General features: G+C 40.0%; 1 protein-coding gene across 1 annotated transcript in view; it reads right to left on the reverse strand.

Moving 5' to 3' along the window:
• GLDC (glycine decarboxylase) overlaps nt 1-22,965 on the reverse strand; it is a 92,621-nt gene that overhangs the window by 49,158 nt on the left and 20,498 nt on the right. Inside the window, exons 4-8 of the mRNA XM_025432363.3 lie at nt 15,020-15,184; nt 9,641-9,718; nt 8,290-8,437; nt 7,609-7,805; nt 5,272-5,368 (exon numbers count right to left, since the gene is read on the reverse strand). Coding sequence (XP_025288148.3) covers nt 5,272-5,368; nt 7,609-7,805; nt 8,290-8,437; nt 9,641-9,718; nt 15,020-15,184 — 685 coding nt within the window. The remainder of the gene's footprint in view (nt 1-5,271; nt 5,369-7,608; nt 7,806-8,289; nt 8,438-9,640; nt 9,719-15,019; nt 15,185-22,965) is intronic.

Raw genomic sequence — 22,965 nt, forward strand, 5'->3', positions numbered from 1 at the left:
CAAGAATTTTATATTCAGTTAAACGGTCTTGAAGGATAAAAGCAACAGTAATTTTCAAATACACAAGAACTCAGGGCAGCATTAGAAGCTGAATTTCAGCCAACCAAGGGATGAATGGCGATTGTGTGGCAAAGGACTACCAAAAATGAAAATGCAGGACACAAGGGAATAAAACCAAAATGAACTGGCAGGACTTACATTAGAAAGAGAAAATCAGAGCCTCTTGGTTATTCCTAGCTCAAAGCAAAGTCACTTTCTCAGGTAAAGATATCTCCCTTGACTACGGGATTGAGGTTTCGCAAAAACATTTACAGGGAAGCGTGTGTTTTTTGTGGAACAGAAAATAGAAAGGAATCTACCAGAATCTCTCAGAGGTAAGGAGCACAGACAGCTCCAGGGATGCTTCAGTGAGGAAGCCCTGCATGGGGAACAAGCAAAGGACTCATTGTGATGGCATATTGAGTTAGGGAAAAGGATAAAAAGAGGATGGCTATGATTAGAGACCAAATGAGTGACAATGTGGCAAAAAAGGATGGAGGCTCATCTCGTGCTTGTCTTGATCCCTTCCCTTATCTTCGTTATCACCCTACATCCTGCCAATCAGCAATCTTCTAACCATGCAGTATCATCCCTGCCCCCAGGTAACTGGTCCCAACTCAAGTCTCAGATTCCTCTCCTGCCCAGTCTAATCTATTCTCCCACTGCCACTCCCATTTTACTGCTCCAGTACCATTTTAGTTTCTGATGTTTCCAGTCCCACTAGGGACTTTTCTCCTAATGTCCTAAGTCAGTTAAAATCACCTTCCCAGCCAATCACCCCAGTAGGAAGGGCATCTAAGAAAACATAGTGCTTTAAAGTTGGATGATGTTCAATATAGGTTCTATTTTGTTAGGTACACATTTTCCCTGCTAGGCTACCAAAAAGAATCCAAGGAACCACTGCAAAACAAGAAACAGCTCTCAAAAGATGCTAGAAAGTGAAACCCACAGTCAATAAAGACAACGCAGAGGAAAGGAAGACCCCTGGGGCGCCTGGGTGGCTCAGTTAAGCAAGTGACTCTTGACTGTGGCTCAAAGAACACAAAAATAGACTTTCTTGGACCAAAATTCTGAGAGTATAGATGCTCTGTGGACTCAGTATAACAATTAAATACAGAAGCACTACCACACCTTCCAGCTATGGAGAAGGCAAATCAAACAATCCATGACACCGTGTATCCAAATGCTTACAACTACTGCTGGGAAACAAAAAACTCAGGCCTGATATTCACAGAGTCCTCTGGAATCCTCTCATCACAACAACCTTGTAGAGAGTGGTTCATGTCCCTTTTTAATGTAGAGATGATTTTTTTCCACCAACAGGAGACTGTATCAAATGACTGGCCAACAATTTGATGACAAATATTAAACAATTTTTAGAATCTTAGAAAGATGTTAGAATTCCAAAGAAGGGATGCCTGGGGGCCCAATGGCTGAGCGTCCACCTTTGGCTCAGGTCATGACATGTCCTACGATCAAGTCCCACATTTGGCTCCCCACAGGGAGCCTGCTCCTCCCGCTGCCTCTACCTATGTCTCGGTCTCTCTCTCTCTCTGTCTCTCATGAATAAATCAGTAAAATCTTAAATAAAAAAATAAAAAGAACTCCAAAGGAAGTTCAGGAAATAAAGACCAAGAAAATTCAAATTTCCCAGATAATTTGGACAAACTTAATATAATCAGTATACTTAAAAGTTTTTAAAAAAATAATCAAAAGCTCGTGATTAAAGGTTGCTCAAAACCATTAGTTTTGGGAAGCCTGGGAGGCTCAGTGGTTGAGCGTCTGCCTTTGGCTCTGGGTGTGATCCCAGAGCCCTGGGATCGAGTCCCACATCAGGCTCCCTGCATGGTGCCTGCTTCTCCCTCTGCCCGTGTCTCTGCCTCTGTGTGTGTCTCTCATGAATAAATAAAATCTTTAAAAAAAAGAAACCAACACATTAGTTTAAGAGAAATGCATATGAAAACCACAATGAAATATCACTTCAAACTCACTAGGATGGCTATAGCTGAAAAGACAGGCAATAACAAGCATTGGTGAAAATATGGAGAAATTACAACCCTCGTAACACTTGTGGAGGAAATACAAAATAACGAAGCCACTTTGTAAAACACTCTGGAAGTTCCTCAAAACTACCTCAATGTAGGTTCATAATATGGCCCAGTAATTCTACTCCTAGGTATATGCCTAAGAGAACTGAAAACATATCGACTCACAAAATCTTGTACATGAATGTGTGTAGTGGCTTTATTCAAGGTACCTAAAAGTGGAAACAACCCAAATATCCATCACTTGATGAATGGATAAACAAAAAGTAGTATGTCCATACAATGGGATATTATTCAGCCTTTAAAAAAAGAAGCACGAGGGATCCCTGGGTGGCGCAGCGGTTTGGCGCCTGCCTTTGGCCCAGGGCGCGATCCTGGAGACCCGGGATCGAATCCCACGTCGGGCTCCCAGTGCATGGAGCCTGCTTCTCCCTCTGCCTGTGTCTTTGCCTCTCTCTCTCTCTCTGTGACTATCATAAATTAAAAAAAAAAGAAGAAAGAAAGGGACTTTGCCTTAATTAAAAAAAAAAATTTGCATTGAATCTGTAAACCTATTTGAAGATTGATAAGTCTGTAATGTTGATCATTCTTATCTGTGAAAATGGATTAAATATTGATTTAAAAAAAAAATGGGATCCCTGGGTGGCGCAGCGGTTTAGCGCCTGTCTTTGGCCCAGGGCGCGATCCTGGAGACCCGTGATCGAATCCCACATCGGGCTCCCAGTGCATGGAGCCTGCTCCTCCCTCTGCCTCTCTCTCTCTGTGTGACTATCATAAATAAATAAAAATTAAAAAAAAAAAGCATGGATTCATACTACAATAAGGATGAACCTTGAAATCATTATGCTAAGTGAAAGAAGCCAGGCACAAGAGGCCATATATTGTAAAATCCCATTTATATGAAATGCCCAGAATGGCAAATACACATAGAAAGAGTTAGTGGTTCCCAGAGGCTGCAGGGAGGGGAGAAGGATGGGGAATGATTGCTTCATGGGAACAGGTTTCTTTTGGGGATGATGAAAATGAAAAGCTAGTAATCATTGCAGCACTTCATAAAAATAGTAAAAACCACTGAACTGCATACTTTAAATGGGCAAATCTTATCTCAGTGAAAGAGTTAATGAAATGTAAATTATAAATTATACCTCAACACAACACACCGGACTTTAGAAAAAGCAAATGAAAAGACTACTTGTGGTAGTACCTAAGAAATAAGAAAATACAAAGAATAGGATATGGGACGCCTGGGTCGCTCAGCGGTTGGGCGCTTGCCTTCAGCTCAGGTCATGATCCCGGTATCCAGGATTGAATCTCACATCAGGCTCCCTGTGAGGAGCCTGCTTCTCCCTCTGCCTACATCTCTGCCTCTCTTTCTCTCAGTCTGTGTCTCTCATGAATAAATAAATATTTCAAAAAAAAAGAAAAGCAGGATACGATGCAAATTCAGGTATCTGTGAAATATCACAAGTTCACAGAATTTTTTTCAAGAATTCAATAACACACATTCAGAGATTTTTTTTAAAAAATGCTCTGTGCAACCAATGATGCAAAACTAAGAAAAGTCCAGTGTGGAGCCTAGTATGCATGCTCAAGAGGAAAGGGGCAGCCCTGGGAACATGGAGCAGTTGCTATAAGAAGCAGAAGGCTGGAGTTAAAGTCAGAGTTCTTAAGAAGCACCTCAAAAGATGAGTCATCTCCTAACAAAAATGATTAATTACATGCTTATAGAGAATAACAATGGAGTTATGAGCAATTGCTTTAAAGAACTCGCAACAGGAAATAGACAATGTGTAGCTGGAAGCAATCCAGAATAAGAAAATAAAAATCACAGAAGAAAGACAGGGGCTTTGGGTGGCACAGTCAGTTAAGCATCTAATTTGCTTTCAGCTCAGGTTGTGATCTCAGGGTCCTGGGATTGAGCCCCCAATCAGGCTTCACACTCATAAGTCCACTTGCAATTCTCTGTCCTCCCCTCAATCATTCTCTAAAATTAATAAATAAATGTTTAAAAAACAATGGAGAAGACTGAGTTGGGCTATTTCCGGGGCAAACATCACTTTAATAATTGCTGAAAAAGATACCTTAATTCAGCCCAAGTTCATCTACAAAATTAATTTCAAACACTGAAACAGAAAACCCTATAACACACTTATAACCAGATCGACATCTTTTGGAAGAACATGAGCAGAAAGGGCAAGACAGCTGATTGCTGTTTGAACAAAAAAATTCAACAAATAAAGGGTAAACTACAGAAAGAAATAGCATCAAATAAAGTTCAATTTGCTGTCAACATAGGAAAAGCTCTTGAATCTGGCCCCTTCCTGTGATAATAGAAGAGCTCTTTGCTGAAAAGAAGCAGCCACCTTCTTGAGGCAATAGATAATACAATAAAGATTGTATTCTTTATTGTATTATCTATTGAACCTATAGATATTGAAGAAATCAGTCCATAGACCAATGGCTATAGTACCACCTAAAAGAAGACTTTATCTACTGCCCCTGAGTTGTCTTTCTAAAACCTGGTGGTAGTGCTTTAACCCAATGCTCAGAGAAAAAAAGCACTGTATTGCCCACTGAGGTGTTGGTCAGATCTTTCTCTCACCCTGAATAGAAAACATGGACCTAGAATGGACTGGATGCTCAGGAACAGTCCTCTGCCTAAGCCTGGAAACTGGCTGTGTCTCAAACACTCCTCACTCTGACATGAGCCCTGGGCAACTTCCAAGATTATGAGGAACTTGGGAGGCTTCCCTTTTATTCCATCCATTTCAGGAATGACTGTCCTGAGTCCCCAGTAAGAGTATCCCACAACCACCACCAACTTGTCAATCTTGGTCATATCTCAAGCATAGTCATATTGCCTTCCTCACCACATTCCTGCAGGGCTTCCATTTCAGCCCTAAGAGAAGGTACCAAATCACCCACCACCCATAATGGACCTGCCCTATGGCCAAGAATGCTATAGACACTGAAGTATGATGTACATCCACACACAGAGATCCAGGAAATAACATTATATTTTGGTTCTAACAAGACCACAGGGCTTCTCTACCAATAAGATCACACCATTTCTGGTGTACACAGTGTCAGTAAGTGGGGAACAGACGAAAAGACGATTGAGTGAATCCATGAGCTCATTGCTATAGATTATAAGGCATTTGGTGGGGAGAGCAGGCATGTGATGTACCTGAGCTGTACAGATGTTGCTAGTAGCCTTGTCTCTCCGGATGTGTTGTTCCCTGGTTTGAAGAGCAAGACGATACACTTCTTTCCCAGTGGCATCTCTGGCCCGAGAATAAAACATCTAGTTAACACACATAATCATAGCACCAAGGGTGGTCACAAATGAACCTGTTTCTTTCCTTCCCAGCTTGAAGGGAATCCAGCAAAGCTATGTGGCTGCAGGGCCATAAACAAACAATTCCCAGGACAACCGGGTGGCTCAGCAGTTGAGTGTCTGCCTTAGGCCCAGGGAGTGATCCCAGAGTCCCAGGATCAAGTCCCACATCGGGCTCCCAGCATGGAGCCTGCTTCTCCCTCTGCCTGTGTCTCTGCCTCTCTCTCTCTCTATATCTCTCATGAATAAATAAATGACATATTTAAAAAAAGAAAGAAAGAAAGAAAGAAACAATTCCCAAGCCATCCTCTTCTGAATAGGACTAATAATTTTTAGTATGTACTTTGAGGGAGGAACTGAGATATACACAATAAGACGAGCAACCTTGAAAGGAAACTTCCCAGGAATTACTCAAACTAACATAATGATGGTGAATGAATGATTCAATTTAAAATTAAATTTAGGGAGAATTAAATTTCACTATGAGCTACTTGGCAGACACAGGAAAAAGGGAAATATGTGACAAATGAATAACTTATGCAGTGGAATCTAAGCAACTGTACTGAACAAAGAAAAAGAATGTGTTGAATCACTACATTGTACACCTGAAAATAGTATTACACTGAATGTTAACTGGAATTTAAATAAGAACCTATAAAATGAGTGTTAATAATCTTACTACTTGTCTCTAAGAAAATTTTTTCCCTCTTTCCTAATACAATTAAGAATTTGGAGAGGGACACCTGGGTGGAGCAGTCAATTAAGCAACTAACTCTTGGTTTCAGCTCAGGTTGTGATCTCAGGGTCCTGGGATCAAACCCCGAGTTGTACTACAAGCTCAGAATGGGACTCTGCTTGAGATTCTCTCTCCCCCTTCCTCTGCTCCTCCTACTTGTTCTCTCTCTCTCTCTCTCAAATAAATAAAACTTTAAAAAAAAAGAATTTGGATAATCAAAATATTTAGCAGTCTTATTTTTTATTTCATCAAGCTATGGGGTCCATTTTTCAGAAAGATAAGAAGTTCAATATAAAAATTAGCAAACAATAAGTAATATATCAAATTCTTTTTAATTAGAAAACTCTGCCTCGGGATTCCTAGGTGGCTCAGCAGTTTAGTGCCTGCTTTCGGCTCAGGGTGTGATCCTGGAGTTCCAGGATTGAATCCCATATTGGACTCCTTGCATGGAGCCTGCTTCTCCCTCTGCCTGTGTCCCTGCCTCTTTCCGTGTCTCTCATGAATAAACAAATAAAAACCTAAAAAAGAAAAAAAGAAAACTCTGCCGCATCTTGCCTGGTGAAGTCACATCACTAAAAGAAATGAATGTAAGAATACTTGAAGAAACTTAGTTTTACAATAAAAAGTGAGGTGCCTCATTATATTATGTGTTAAGCTGCATTTGAAAAATTCACATCATTCACTAATATTGACTCTTCACTTAGGCTACTAAGTCCAACTTCTATGGAAGGTCTAAAAGATCTAAATTAACTGAGTAATAATCATGACATTCATCTTAAATTCCTAATCTGAGGAAGCATATAAATGAGAAGCACTCAGGGGAAAGGAAAGAAAATGAGTGGAAATATCAGTGAGGGAGACAGAACATGAGACTCCTAACTCTGGGAAACGAACAAGGGGTGTTGAAAGGGGAAGTGGGGGGTGGGTGACTGGGTGACGGGCACTGAGGGGGGCACTTGACGGGATGAGCACTGGGTGTTATGCTGTATGTTGGCAAATTGAACTCCAATAAAAAATAAAATAAAATAAATAAATAAAATGAGAAGCACTCAAGAAAGTACATTTAGAAATTGCTAGAATAGGGACCCCTGGGTGGCACAGCGGTTTGGCACTTGCCTTTGGCCCAGAGCGCGATCCTGGAGACCCGGGATCGAATCCCACATCGGGATTCCGGTGCATGGAGCCTGCTTCTCCCTCTGCCTGTGTCTCTGCCTCTCTCTCTCTCTCTACCATGAATAAGTAAATAAAATCTTAAAAAAAAAAATGATCCGTCTCTTAACTCTTTCGTCAACCTAATTAAATTCACTTATATGACTTCAATACAAATATGTTGCAAATTATTGTGCATGGCCCAGTTAAATTCATAGAAAAATCAACAACTTTTGTGATCAGAAGAAGGAACAGGGAAAATAATAAGCACAGGCAAAGGGCAGAAACATGAGCTGCTTTACCTTGTTACCCCCACCATTCTCCCGGGCATCATCCTCACCAAGCTTTCTCTAACAGCAAAGAAGGCTGCATGTGGTCCACCATAGCCCAGTGGCACTCCAAATCTCTGTGAGCTGCCTAGGGCAATGTCTACCCCAAACTCTCCAGGAGGCTTCAGGATACACAGAGCTAAAAGGTCAGTAGCACAGCAGGCCAGACTCTAGAAAGAACACAAAAGAGAAAGTGCACATGGCTGTGACCCTCCTCAGAGAGCAGTGAGAATGTAGCAAATTATCTCCAATATAAGCAGACAGACAAGGTTGCTTTATATCCTGTGAATTCCATTTTTACACTGATTCATTCAAAAATATTGACTGAGGGGCACCTGGGTGGCTCAGTCGGTTAAGCATCTGACTTCAGCTCAGGTCACAATCTCAGGGTCCTGAAGGCCTGCTTGTCCCTCTCCTTCTGCCCCTCCCTCCCCATTGCTCATGCCCGCTCTCTCTCTCAAATAAATCTTTAGAAAAACATTTATTGTGCTTAGTATGTGCCAGGAATTAATGAACAGAATAAACTTGAAAAAAGGAGGCAGAAAGGAGAGTTTCACCAGGTGATATAGGTATACAAACTAAGATGCATCAAAGAATCTTAATTCAAAGTTGGGACACACCTCCGTGGACCCCCACATGGAGAGATTTGCCTACCCCCATCTGATGGGCCCTCTCCACAAGCTCTGTGAAGTCTTCCACCTTCCCCTCAGTATCTGGGTACTGGAAGAGCACTCCACTAACATCTTTCCCACTGAAGTCCATTTCATGGGGCAATTTCAGCTCAATGAGAACTCCATTGTATCTAGAAAGACAGAAGACAAAGAGCAATCATGCTTTTGGTTTTCAAGACAAAATAAAATCCCTTACAATTTATTTTTAGTGATAATAGCAATCATATTCTGTGTCCTCCTTCATTGCCCCCCACCCCCACCTCATCCTGCCACACATGCACACATACCCATCTCACACCTGATTCTTCATTGGTTATAGAGCTTAACATTTCAAGTGCTCCCAACAGTTTGACTTCTGTTTCTGTCTCCCACCCTTACTACTCCCATTCCCCTTTTCCAGCCAGAACTTGCTCCTTAGAGGGTCAGGAACATGGATTCCTAGGACTAAAGAACCAATTCCTACAACTACAGGGCAGTCACCACTTTCAGCAAGGATCAGCATTAAGGGAATGGAAAAACATCAATAAGTCAAAGACAAAGATCTTCCTTTTCTTAACCATCCAGCTCCAATCATGCATAGAACACTCCTGAAGGAATGGTGCTATGCGGAGGGGAAATATTGCTTGGTTCTCACAAGAAAGCTAATTAAAACATTTGCAAGTGATAGTTTTGCTGTGTTTATCTGATTACAGCACTAAACAAATATAGTATGTTTGCTTTCATCTATATCATACCACATCTAAGTTTTATTTGTTTATTTTTAAAGATTTTATTTATTTATTCATGAGAGACACAGAGAGAGAAGCAGAGACATAGGCAGAGGGAGAAGCAGTCTCCATGCAGGAAGCCTGATGGGAGACTTGATCCCGGGACTCCAGGATCATGCCCTGAGCCCAAGGCAGGTGCTCAACCACTGAGCCACCCAGGCATCCCACCACATCTAGGTTTTTATATGGATTCTCTAAACTATGTTTGCAGTACTACACACAAAAAGCTAACAGTTGTGTGAGAATTCCATTTTTTTCCTCTGCTTTTCAAACTTCCCAAAACATTGCTGAAATTATTTTAATATTTTAAATTTTATTTTTCAAAAAGAAAACAAACATGGTAACTCAATGTAAAGCAAGGCAACTAAAGCCACTTCTGTATTCTCTCAATTCTGACACACTTTACTTCCCAGCAACATCTCAGTAAGAAAGTGGGAGGGAAAGTAAAACTCAACAACCTCAATTTAAACCAGGTTCACTTCCGGGCACTTTGGAAGTAAGAAGGATAAAAAACAGATATGAGCATGATATTATCCCTGAGTTCATAATATGAATGAAATTAATTACTTGGCTCGAGTCTGGACGACAGCTATTGTCTGTGGGTGGCAACGGGGGTCAACAAAAAATCTCTTCCTCTTGTTGTGTCTGTTGAAAAGGAAATCACATTCAAACATGAACGTTAGAGAAATCAACGTTATCTTCTAATAATGCAAATCAAGGGTGATAGGGGAACTCTGAGCACAGCATAAAAATGTGTCATTAATTCTACTGATCAGAATTCTACTGAAATCCAATTTTCATTGTTTAAAAGAAAATCACAGGCCCAAAATAGTCACTTGGGCTAGGATCAGGTGACCAAACTAGGGCTTGATACATATGTGATTATAGTTTCAACCTTCCCCAGGACTATAATCTTAACTGGTCAGTCTAGAATTTCCTGATAAGCACCAATGAGGTAATTCACCTAATAAGACCATTTTTGTCCCCAAAGGAAAGTGACCTTGCTCTAAATAAACCCATAAAAAACCTAGACAAGAACACAGGCAGTAAACTGTTTCACATTGGCCATAGCAACTTCTTACTAAGGCAATGGAAACAAAAGCAAAAATAAACTATTGGGACTTCATCAGGATAAAGCACTTCCCCTCAGTGAAGGAAATAATCATCAAAACTAAAACGCAACCTACTGAATGGGAGAAGATACTTGTAAATGACCTATATGATAAAGGGTTGCCATCCAAAATATATAAAGAACTTGTAAAACTCAACATCCAAAAAAACAAATAATTCAGTTTAAAAATGAGCAGAAGACATGAATTGACATTTTTCCAAAGACATCCCATCCAGATGGCCAACAAACACATGAAAATATGCTCAACATCACTCATCACAGGGGAAATACAAATCAGTACTGTAATGAGATATCACCTCGCACCTGACACAATGGCTAAAATCAACACCACAGGAAACAACAGATCTTGGCAAGCATATGGAGAAAGGGGAACCCTCTTGCACTGTTGGTGGGAATGCAAACTCTGGAAAACAGCATGGAGCTTCCAAAAAAGTTAGAAACAGAACTACCCTACAATCCAGCAACTGCACTACTAGGTATTTACCCAAAGGATACAAAAATACTTATTCAAAGGGGTACATGGACCCCTGATGTTTATAGCAGCATTATCAACAATATTTCCAAATAATGGAAATTATGGAAACATAATAATGGAAATTATGGAAACAGCTCAAATGTCCATTGATGAAAGGATAAACATGTGATATATATATATTATATATAATCAATATTACTCAGCCATAAAAAAGAATGAAATCTTGCCATTTGCAATAACGTGTATGAAGCTAGAAAGTGTTAAAAAGAGAGGCAAACCAGGAAACAGACTCCTAACTACAAAGAAACCGAGGAGTGCTAGAGGAAGGTGGGTGGTAAGGGGGCTAAATAGATGCGGATTAAGGAGGGCACTTGTGATGCGCACTGGGTACTGTTAAGTGATGAATCACTAAATTCTATACCTAAAACTAATATTACACTGTATGTTAACTAACTGGAATTTAAAAATTAAATTAAATCATCAAAGGTTTAAAAAAAAAGAAAAGAAAAGCCTTTGCTTTCTGCAGCCCTTTGTCACTCCTCTTTACTTGCTAGATGGGATGTTAGGATGCTGCCCGATTCATGAGACTGAATAATGCCAATTAGATCTTCAAATTTACTCAGCTGAATTTTGCTTTTTTTAATACTATGCCAACCTCATTTAGCAAAATAAATCTTAAACCGGCTTAAATTTTTAAAAAACATCGTAGCAAATCAAAGCAATAAAAACTTGATTGGACACAAGTAGAAATAAAAAACTAACTCTTGAAATAAAAATATGAGAATGTTACTGCCAAAGAAGCAGTTAGAGATTATCTAAACCAAACATCTTCATTTGATAGAAGATTAAAAGTACTCAGAGAAGTGACATTGGCAGGACCACACAGCTACTAAAGGATCTAAATCCTGGGAGTTTTCTAAAAGCTCGTGATTTCAGGAAACAAAATTGGAGATTGTTAAAAAGAAAACCATAAGCACCAAATGGTGTTTCCTAAGCCAGACCCAGTCACCAAACCAAGCCTTAATATCTAAACTAATTGCAGTTTCATGTCCTCCAGAAATGTACTCTTACCTGTGAGTCAGGAATTTTCTGATAAGCAGAAAGGTGGAAATCTGTCACTGGGGACTTCTCCATCCAAAAGAGGATGAGGTAATCTGCATAATAAGACCCCCTGCTCTTTCGCCTAAGGGAAGGTGATGTTGCCTGGAACAAATCTTTTTTTCTTTTGCTTATCACGTTCTTGCCCCACCCTCCTTCCTGTGAAAAAGCTTTCATTTTGTAGAACTCTTCAGGGAGCCTTTCTACCTACTAAATGGAATGCTGCCCAATTTATGAATCACTTAATAATAAAGCCAATTAGATCTTCAAATATACTTAGTCGAATTTTGTTTTTTAACAGGATACATAACAGTTGTGTACTATGAGCACATCTGGGTAAAAAGAATGGGGGGCCGGGGAAGGGGGAACACATATCTTTTAATTTCCCAGAAAGATATATAATGACCAGTTAACAGCTTTCTCAGTGGAACAGGACTGAAAAACAGGTTTCACTTCATTATATTCAGTTTTCCCACTCTCTGAACAGGTATTTTTATAATAAACATAAACTTAATAGAAGATTAAGTAGAGTTAGCTAGATAGAAAGGTGATTAATTATCCAAAGCACAATGTTCTTCACAGTGTGAATTTAAAAAAATTCAAGAGCCACCTGAGCCTAAATGACCTAAGATGGAAACAAAAACATTGCTACATTTTTTCACTTGTTTTTCTCTACTGTTTATTATTATTGGAGTTCAATTTGCCAACATATAGCATAATACCCAGTGCTCATCCCACCAAGTGCTCCCCTCAGTGCCCAGTCACCCTAGTCACCCCCATCCCCTGCTCTCCTCCCTTTCCACCACCCCTTTTTTTTTCCCAGAGTTAGGAGTCTCTCAGGTTCTGTCTCCCTCTCTGATATTTCCCACTCATTTTCTCTCCTTTCCCCTTTATTCCCTTTCACTATTTTTTATATTCCCCTAATGAATGAGATCATATGTTTGTCCTTCTCCGACTGACTTACTTCACTCAGCATAATACCCTCCAGTTCCATCCTTGTTGAAGCAAATGGTGGGTATTTGTCATTTCTAATGACTGAGTAATATTCCATTGTATACATAAACCACATCTTTATCCACTCATCTTTCAATGGACACCAAGGCTCCTTCCACAGTTTGGCTATTGTGGCCATTGCTGCTACAAACATCGGGGTGCAGGGGTCCCGGCGTTTCATTGCATCTGTTATCTTTGGGGTAAATTCCCAGCAATGCAATTGCTGGGTTGTAGGGTAGCTCTACTTTTAACTCTTTGAGGAACCTCCACAGTTTTCCAGAGTGGCTGCCCCAGTTCACATTCCCACCAACAAAAACACTACTATTTTAAGGAACGTTTTCCTAAAGATAAAAAATCACAAGGCTGCTTTTTAAGGGTCACACTAAATCCAGGCCCGAAGGTATGAGAACCAAGAGAAAGGAAGCAAATCAAGCAGTTGCAGAGCTGTAGCTCATTAACTCAAATCAGTTGAGGACAGAACTCCTGAACCTCGGAGCAGAAAGGCCTTGGCTTCTCCAAGTGTGAAGTGGGAGCTCTTAGAGAGGCAGGGGGAGATAAGGTGGACAAGGAGAGAAGATGAACGTAACAGCTGGGAGAGGCATTCCTTTTGGCTGTCCAGCCAGGGTCAGGACGAAGGGCCTGGGCCCAGGCTGGGGGCGGGGAGCAGAATCACATGTGGCTGGAAATGTGGAAGCTACTGTACCTGCCAGGAAGCTTGGGGCTCTCACTCCTGCAATGTTGTGATTTATAAGAGATACATATCCGGTCACTCAGATGACCAAAATACATTTTTTCATAGATATTGAGTCTTCATCCAGTTTTTGGCTCATAGCCCCCCAAACTTCCTACTGTGCAGAATATAAAGATATTTTTTTTATGTTAATTAGGTGACTTTTGGGAACAGTTGGTGGATGGGATCTCATTGCAGGGAGCCAAGCACGGGCTGGGAGGGCTGGAACCTAGAGGACCCCCGGCAGGGGAGAGGGTTGAGATCCATTCCATAGCCAGTGGTTTAATCAGTTTGGCCTCAGCTCTGAAGCCGGTTGGAGGACGGGGTCAGGGCAGAGCAGGGCGGGGCGGTCTTGTCAAACAACGCTGAACCTCTGGAATCTGACACCAAGTCCAGATAGATTGTGTCAGAATTGAGTTGAATCCTTGGCAGCCCTGCTGCTGTGGAAGAATTGTTTGTTGGTAGGGGGCACCTCCGTGCACACATTGGAACTGGTGCCAGAACCGACGGCATACCCCTAAGTCTCTGGAAGCCAAGAAAGAGAGTACCGTGGACGTTCAGGGCCAGAGGCACAAAACCCCAGAGACACACGTGAACATGGGCAGATTTCCCAACTGGGTGACATCTACGAGAACCCGACCAGGAAGGTGAACTCAAGCATACTTACAAGCAAAGAACAAAGCAACTCAAGGAACTGGAGAGCAGTTGTTAACTAGATACCTTGACCCAGCTATTCTACTAGAAATGCATCCTCAGGAAATTATCAGAACTTTTGACGAAATTGATTCTAAAGAGGTAAAACAGTAGCATCAGTAACAAAGATTGTATCGAAGTCAGTGTGTAACAATAGTGGTGAGGTTACATAAACTATGGTATAAAACATTTAAATACAATATACCTCATAAAAGATGGTATTAATCTATTACAATACAGATTGCCAGTTTTTACCCAATATCCATTCTCCCCTTTACCGATAGTAACAGAACTCCAATATGTAGAGGGCAGCAATGTGCCCACCCAATAAAAACTGCATTTCCAAGTCCCTTGTAGGTAGGGGTGGTCAATGAAGCATAAACTTGCTGAGTTGAAGTTTCCAAAAAACTCTTTCAAAAGGACTTATTTAGCTAGCACCACCCTTTACCCTGCCCCCTTCCTTCTTCCTGGGTGCAGAGGTCATGGTTAGAACCCCAGCAGTCGGTCATCTTGTGACCATGAGGACAAAGGCCTCACACTGAAGATGGCACAGAGGGAAGAGAGCTTGACACTATCTCAGTTCCTGTAACATCCATGAACTTAACACTATGGAAGAGGCAACCCAAATGTTTTTCTTGTGTAATGTTACACAGTAAACATGGTGGCTTTAAAAAGTGGTCACTTTTTTGTTTTCTCAGCTAACTGGTATAACACTACTGTGTGCGTGTGAATGTGTGTGTGTGTGTGAGCGTTTGTGAAAGAGGTGAGTCACTGGGCCATGACAGGACACACTAGAGAATGTCCTTCACCCTGGGGGCCTCTCACCTGTGGCACAGCTGCATTGCCTCTGCAGCTGCTGTGGCCTCATCCAGCAGGGATGCATTGGCCATGTCCATGCCTGTGATGTCGCACACCATGGTCTGGTAGTTGAGTAAACTCTCCAGTCTCCCCTGAGATACTTCTGGCTGGTATGGAGTATACTGGGTGATCCTGTGAGAGACACAAAAGGCCATGTCCAAACTAACTCCACTATTCAAAAAGGTTCACAAAATGTCTTCATTTCGGAATTCAGTACCTGAAAATTGAGTTTGCCTTTTTTGAGAACTGGGAACAAGTAAGCTTCTCTTGAGAGTTGTGTATCAGTAAGGAAGCTCAGCGTTAAACCATCGTAACAATATTATCTTTTGTTTGGGCACATTCAGTACTTACATTTCTATCTCTTTAAGTTACTTTATAATCTCACACTTCTATTTTAATAACCTTATTATATCTATGTATTTTATTGTAAGCTGGTTCTTAAAATCCACTTGAGCTTACCTATGGTAATTTAAACAAAAATTTTACTTCCTGTTATCTTTCATCTCGCTAAACGCCTAGCCCAATCACAATTCACAATAGGAAAGCAACTAAGAACCTACTATCTAATACTCAAAACTTTTGTTTAATGGGGATCTTTGTTTTATACTAACCAGGAGAAATTCTACGTGCTCCTAGGAAATAAACAGTGGTCTATTAAGAATCCTCACTAACCAGTTACTAAGAGTCTGAAAAGTTAACTCCATAGCTATCAAAATTCAAGGATTCAAATGGTTAGAAGGCAGCATAGACATGAGTTTTAATCTTATATCCTCTGGTTATTAGCCAAAAATATTTCTTTAGGTATTTGAGCTAACCCACTTAGTGCCTTCATCCTTTTTTTCATTCCTTCATTAACTTGTCCTACAAATATTACTACATGCCTACTAAGTGCCAAGAACTAGGATAGGTTCTTCTTGATGACACAATCATAAGCAAATGAATAACAGTTCCTTATCTCAAGAATATATTGTACTATGGGGAAGAGACAATAAATAAAATCATTTGAGTGATATTTTAAAGAAAAGAAAGGAAGGTGATACAATAGAGGGTAACTGAGGACTTGTGACACAGCTTTTATCTTTACACCAAGAATCCATTCTGTATCTACCATCAAAGTGTTTCCGATTAGGTCATGCTCCCCCTTGTGATTGACATTGTTTCCTAACTATTGTTTTTGTTCTTCTAAGCCAGAAAAGTATTAGATGTCGGCTTTTTGTGTCTCTCCCCGCGCCCCCATTTTTTCAAGCCCTATCCCTTTCTCTCTTGCTCTAGTAATCATATGCAGGCTATTTCCATCCTTTATTTCTTTTTTTGAAAGGTTTGAAATCAATACTTCATATGTTGGAGGGGGAATGGGTGGGGGAACATGCCTTACTAAGCAGTACAATCTTTGAAATAATTTTCCCAAAATTTGTATAATTGTGTGTGTGTGTGTACAGCACTTTTTGCTTCAGTTAACTCCTTGAACAGCTTGACTTAGCAACTGTAAATCAATTTGCCAAATTCTAAGTGGGTGATGAACTGGAATGAATGAGGCACACAATACATGTTAAAGACAAAGTAGAAAAGGAATCCAAATAGAAATGGGGTCACACAAAAGGCATAGACAAGGAGCAACTGTAACCTCACATCAGATAAGACTTTGACATACAGCATAGCCTGAAACCAGAAAGACATGCTTAGATTGCCTGGTTAACATGAAACTTGATTTTACTCAGTCATTTTAAACATAGACACACAAACTTGCACATGCACACAAGCATATGCTTATTATCTAGTCCATCCAATGAATGGGGAAGATTCAGCATACCCTTAGACATAGAATATACAATAGGAATAGAAAGAGCAGTGCTCCAAAGAATTCATCACAACACTGAATATTGAAAAATAACAAAAAAAGAGCAACAAAACGAAGTGTCCACTGAAAAGAGAATTAAATAGAAGTTATGCATGCATAATACTGCATTTATTGAAAATTATGTATAAAAGAATAACTCCTGACATGGAGATGCTCTGGATATATATTTTTTAAAAATATAGTGTGAAATACCATGATCCCATTTTTGTGAATTTGTAAAAACAAATGAACCAAAGTGTAAATAGTTTTTCTCTGGGTGGTACAATTAACAGTAATTTTACTTTCTATTTTTATTGTATTCTTTTTTTTTTTTTTTAAAGATTTTATTTATTTATTCACGACAGTCACAGAGAGAGAGAGAGAGAGGCAGAGACACAGGCAGAGGGAGAAGCAGGCTCCATGCACCGGGAGCCCGATGTGGGATTCGATCCCGGGTCTCCAGGATCGCGCCCTGGGCCAAAGGCAGGCGCCAAACCGCTGCGCCACCCAGGGATCCCTTTTTATTGTATTCTTAATGGTAAAAGACCTCAGCTACCATTTATTAACCATTTTCTGTGTCAGGAACTTATTTTTAGCCATTTTTGCTGATTATCTTACACTAGTTTATTGTAAAAAGTTGGAAAACACATAACTGTTGAGAAAATAAAATCACCTATTTTTCCTAAACTCCAAGATAACAATTATGATTTACATGTATTTCTTTTTTTATATATAAAGATTATATTTATTTGACAGAGCAAGAAAACACAAGCAGGAGAAGCGGAGGGAGCTGTGCAGGGAGCATGACATGGGGCTGGATCCCAGGACCCTGAGACCATGACCTGAGCCCAAAGCAGATGCTTAACTGATGAGCCACCCAGGCGCCCCCATGCATTTCTTTCCAATGTTTTTTCTTTTTCTATTTTATGACAGGCACACTCAAGTATGCTACCCATCTTTCTGTTGTGCTGTCTGTCCCTTGTTGATTTGTGACTTTATAATTCTTTTTTTTCCTCCAGCTTTACTGAGATAATCAACAAAACTGTATACAGGGGCACCTGGGTGGCTTACTCAGTAGAGCATCTGACTCTTGTCTCAGGGTGGTGAGTTCAAGCCCCACTTTGGGTATGGAGCCTACTTAAAAAATAAAAAAAGTGTACAATATAATGATTTGTGTACATATATTGTTAGATGATTACCACAAATGAGCTAATTAACTTACTCTTTTCTACATCACACTCATATTCATATTTAAAATAATCTTATACTCAATGTAAAGTTTTTTGCCTGATTTTGTTAACATTATGCCATGGACAATTTCTACTAACTTTAATATTGTTCAACAACACAATTTTTTTCTTTTAAGATTTTATTTATTGAGAGAGAGAGAGAGGGAAAGGCAGAGGCAGAGACACAGGCAGAGGGAGAAGCAGGCTCCATGCAGGGAACCTGACAGACTCAATCCCAGCTCTCCAGGATCACACCCTGGGCTGCAGGCGGCGCTAAACTGCTGCGCCATCCGGGCTGCCCAACAACACAATTTTAATTATTATGTGGTATTAAATCATTTTACTTACTATTCTTCCTCCACCTAGATCCCCAAACAAACTAGTTTCTCTTCCTGAATATTCTTATTCCTTCTCAAAAGGTATTCTGCCAATTTACAAGGTAGAAACTGAGGTTTTTTGAGCCCAAATAATGATCAATTCCCATTAGTCTTCCTTCCAATGTCCCATTTCCACTGCTTTTTCTTTTTTTTTTTTTTTCTTATTTATTCATGAGAGAGAGAGACAGACAGACAGACACAGGCAGAGGGAGAAGCAGGCTCCATGCAGGGAGCCCGACATGGGACTTGATCCCGGGACTCCAGGATCACACCCTGGGCCAAAGGCAGGCGCCAAACCACTGAGCCACCCGAGTGTCCTGTCCACTGCTTTTTCTTTGTTGCCTTACTGCCCTAGTTAGTGCTATGCTTAAAATAGGAACATACTGAATATCTATGGTGCAGATGTGTTTAGTATTTGACTTCCCTGCTTAAATGGAGATGGCACCCTATTACCTGCAGGAAAAAAAAACCCTAACCTCCCAAGCAGTCCTCCGTACCTCAGACCACACTGTTCCTTTGATAACAAATTTGAGATTTAATATTCTCTTCCCTTGCTCAGCCTTTCTCACCTTGCTCAACACTTTCATAAGCCCAAACTTAGACTGATCCTAATTAGCCCTACTAAGGATAGATTTTTATAACTGTTTTCTTGCAAAAATGAATGTATGATCCCACTTCTTTTACCTGTGAACTTGTTTTATAATCTATACATTTTCTACACAACTAAAACAACAGATATTAAAGGTCTTAACAAGCATCTATTAAAAACCTCAGGCCAGTGAGTCTGAGGCCCAAGGACACTAATAAACCCTCAATTTCAGAAGAAAAATGTTACACAGGGCTTGCTGTCATACATGCATTTAGTTGCCTCAATTAGGCAACATGTGGTGATTAAGAAAATGTGTCTGGGGATCCCTGGGTGGCGCAGCGGTTTAGCGCCTGCCTTTGGCCCAGGGCGCGATCCTGGAGACCCGGGATCGAATCCCACATCAGGCTCCCGGTGCATGGAGCCTGCTTCTCCTTCGGCCTATGTCTCTGCCTCTCTCTCTCTCTCTCTCTGTGTGACTATCATAAATAAATAAAAATTTAAAAAAAAAAAAAGAAAGAAAGAAAATGTGTCTGTGATCTACATTTTCTATATTATTTAAATTAAAGATTTTATTTTTAAATATTCTCTACACCCAATATGGGACTCAAATTCACAACATCAAGATCAAGAATCAGGGATCCCTGGGTGGCGCAGCGGTTTGGCGCCTGCCTTTGGCCCAGGGCGCGATCCTGGAGACCCGGGATCGAATCCCACATCAGGCTCCCGGTGCATGGAGCCTGCTTCTCCCTCGGCCTATGTCTCTGCCTCTCTCTCTCTCTCTCTCTCTCTGTGACTATCATAAATAAATAAAAATAAAAAAAAAAAAAATGAAGAATCACATGCCCACTGAGCCAGCCAGGCACCCCTACATTTTCTATATTTCAACTGACTATTTAACTGAATTCATTTCTGTTTCTAAAGTATTTTAATATATATTTTAAAGCATCTACACATCCGAAAAGGTATTTTGTCTGGCTCAAACATGATGCTTGACATATTCAACATGTCATTAATATTTATTCCAAAATAATCACTATTTTCTATGACTTTGGGCTGATTTTGTGGGATTGAGAGAGAAAGAGGTAGTGCAGTAGGATAAACATTCACGAGATTCTCTCATTTTAATCCCAGTGCCAAAGTTACACAAAACAGAAATAGCCACAAAGAAAATATAAGTCTTTTTATATTAGTGACTAATGTTATTTAGCAGTCAAATATTTACAACAGTGGACCCCACAAAATAAAATTCTGGATCTGATGTAAATTTTCTTGTAAGAGCCCCAATGTTTGTATTCTTTTGAAGCTATGTTGTCTATTTATTTTCACCTCACGTCACCGGAATTTGTTGGTTCCGTCTCTATGGAAACCATTTAGAAGGGTGATACTGTGAAATCTCACCCTCATGTGCACAGCCCTCCCTATCAGAGCTGGTGAGGTACAATATTACCCTCTGGTTCAAATCAGCTTTCAGTGAATGGAAAGGAACAATATTTAAAATGCGCACAAAAACCAGAACCAAAAAGCAAAAACATTGTTTACCTCCCAAAATACTGGCAGCTCCTAAAGTAAATTAACACATCCACTCACAGCCAGGAAGCAATATGGTGAATATTCTCTATGGCCACCAGGAGTGAAGACTGCTGGCCAGTATTCAGACAGCTGAAATGCTGCAGCTCATTCGTGTACTTTTGAGGCTTATTTTGTAAGGAGAAAGACAGGCTTTTGAAATCAAACTCGGAGCTCAACCATTCAAACTTGTATCAATAACACAGTGGAAAAGAAGCCTCAGCAATGCAAATACATTTGAACATATACCAAAAGAAAAAAAAATAAAACAAAAGCTAGTTCTTCAATGGCTCTTTCCTGTTCTCTTACTAATGAAGAAATGGAATATATTGAAACTAAAAGCTCTGGCCAGGGATGGCAAGGCAGGCGTGGTTAGGCCAACAGATCTGAATTCTGTAATGATGGGACATGAGCAATGTCATCTAGGACAAAGCACTCTGGTTAACCAGGACTACTTTGCATTTATTCAAAAGCAGAAAAAGATGCAAAGGTGCTTTGCTTCCCATCCATCCAGCTTAACCTCTGCCCTAGCCTCAGAACTACAGGTCTGGACTTGACGGCCAAACTACAGGCTGTATTGACAGCCAGATACAACTTCCACTCCTCAGAGACTCAAAAACACAGAATACCAATTATGCTTTATCGGTGGTGTGAGAGTAAGTGAATATAAGCTCACATGTTATTAGTTGCCACAGCGGTTTATTCCTGGTACGAAGAATACTTTGTGCAAAGATTAAGTGAGGTATCGGGTTTACTTTTAAAAATGCCAAAATTATCAAAAAGTTTGTATTCTTAGTTGAGTCTGCATATTAGGGTGTGTATATGTGTGTGTGCGTGTATATTAGAGGTGGCTAAATGTTTTAAGGAGAGAATGAGCAAGCAGGGAGAGGGAGGGGTGAGCAGGAGCTCAGTGGACTCAGGGAAATGAAAAATTACACAAATCAAGAAGGAGTATGAAACTCATCTGCATTTGCTAACTAGTGCTCGTAACTAGTACTCATAGAAGTAAGGCTCCTACCGTCCCACAGAGGCTGAGAGGGCCCTATCTTCAGGTGCTAATTAGAACAAAATAGTAAATAGTTTTGGCAGCTTTTGAGTTCTTCCAAGTACTTTACATATTTCTGTTTTTAAGGTAAAAAAAATGGACTAATGGATGTCTCAATAGCCTGTCTTAGGATGGCAACTGGAGAGCTTCTTATAAAGCAATTATATGAAAATAAGAATTCTCATCACTGAGAATTCAAATTAAATCTAACAAAATTTATTAAATAAAATATTTTACAAAAGATGCAAACTGTTTGGCATTTCTTTAAGATTTATTACTATGGATGATGTACTTGGGCATTTCAAAAGCTTGTGTGGGGGCAATTTATGACTTCCCATGGAGAAGCCTACTTCCCCTTTACTAAAGTTGATTTTTTTATATATGCTAACCTGAAAGGATCTTAAATCTTGCTATAACCACCTTTGAATTACAGAGGCAATTGCTTATTCTGTCCTCACATAATATTGGTTGTACTAGAAATTAAAGTTACTTCTTTTTTTTTAAGTTACTTCTTATATCAAGTGGTATGCATTAAGACTTGTTTTTATTTTATTTTATTATTATTATTTTTAAGGATTTTATTTACTTATTCATGAGAGACACAGAGAGAGAGAGGCAGAGACATAGGCAGAGGGAGAAGCAGGCTCCACGCAGGGAGCCCGATGTGGGACTTGATCCTGGGTTTCCAGGATCACGCCCTGAGCCAAAGGCAGGCACTTAACCTCTAAGCCACCCAAGCATCCCAAATAAATCAAATCTTAGATAAATAAATTAACTGACACTGTGTATATTAACATAAAACAATGTTAATTTACTCAATTTTTCAGCTTATACTGCCTGGTATATCTGTGTAAGCACTCAATTTCTGTGTACTGTTACAGTTTCAGGTTATTTATATTTGATGTTTTGTAAAACTCAAAGACAACTATACTGTACTTATGGACCAAATAAATTGCTGCATCTGCATGTTATCCATTCCTGCATAGCTAAAAGAAAAAAAAATTTGTTTCTTACACCAACTAACTGAAAAAAGAAGTCATCTAGGAATTATCATTGCCTCCCCATTCCATTTCTATGCTAGAAATAAGTGTACACATTCCTTTTGAGACTAAGTCATCAATTGAAATAAAGTTTCAATTTAAAGATGTTGGTGTATATAATGTCACTGATCCAAAAACAAGAAAAAAGAAAGGTCCAGGAGTCCCCATCTTTCATCCTCTAGAACCAGACAATATTTCCCAGTGGGCAGAAGGAGCAGATGGCCTGGTCT

Source organism: Canis lupus, chromosome 11 (genome assembly GCF_003254725.2).
Source record: "Canis lupus dingo isolate Sandy chromosome 11, ASM325472v2, whole genome shotgun sequence".
Lineage (NCBI taxonomy): Eukaryota > Metazoa > Chordata > Mammalia > Carnivora > Canidae > Canis > Canis lupus.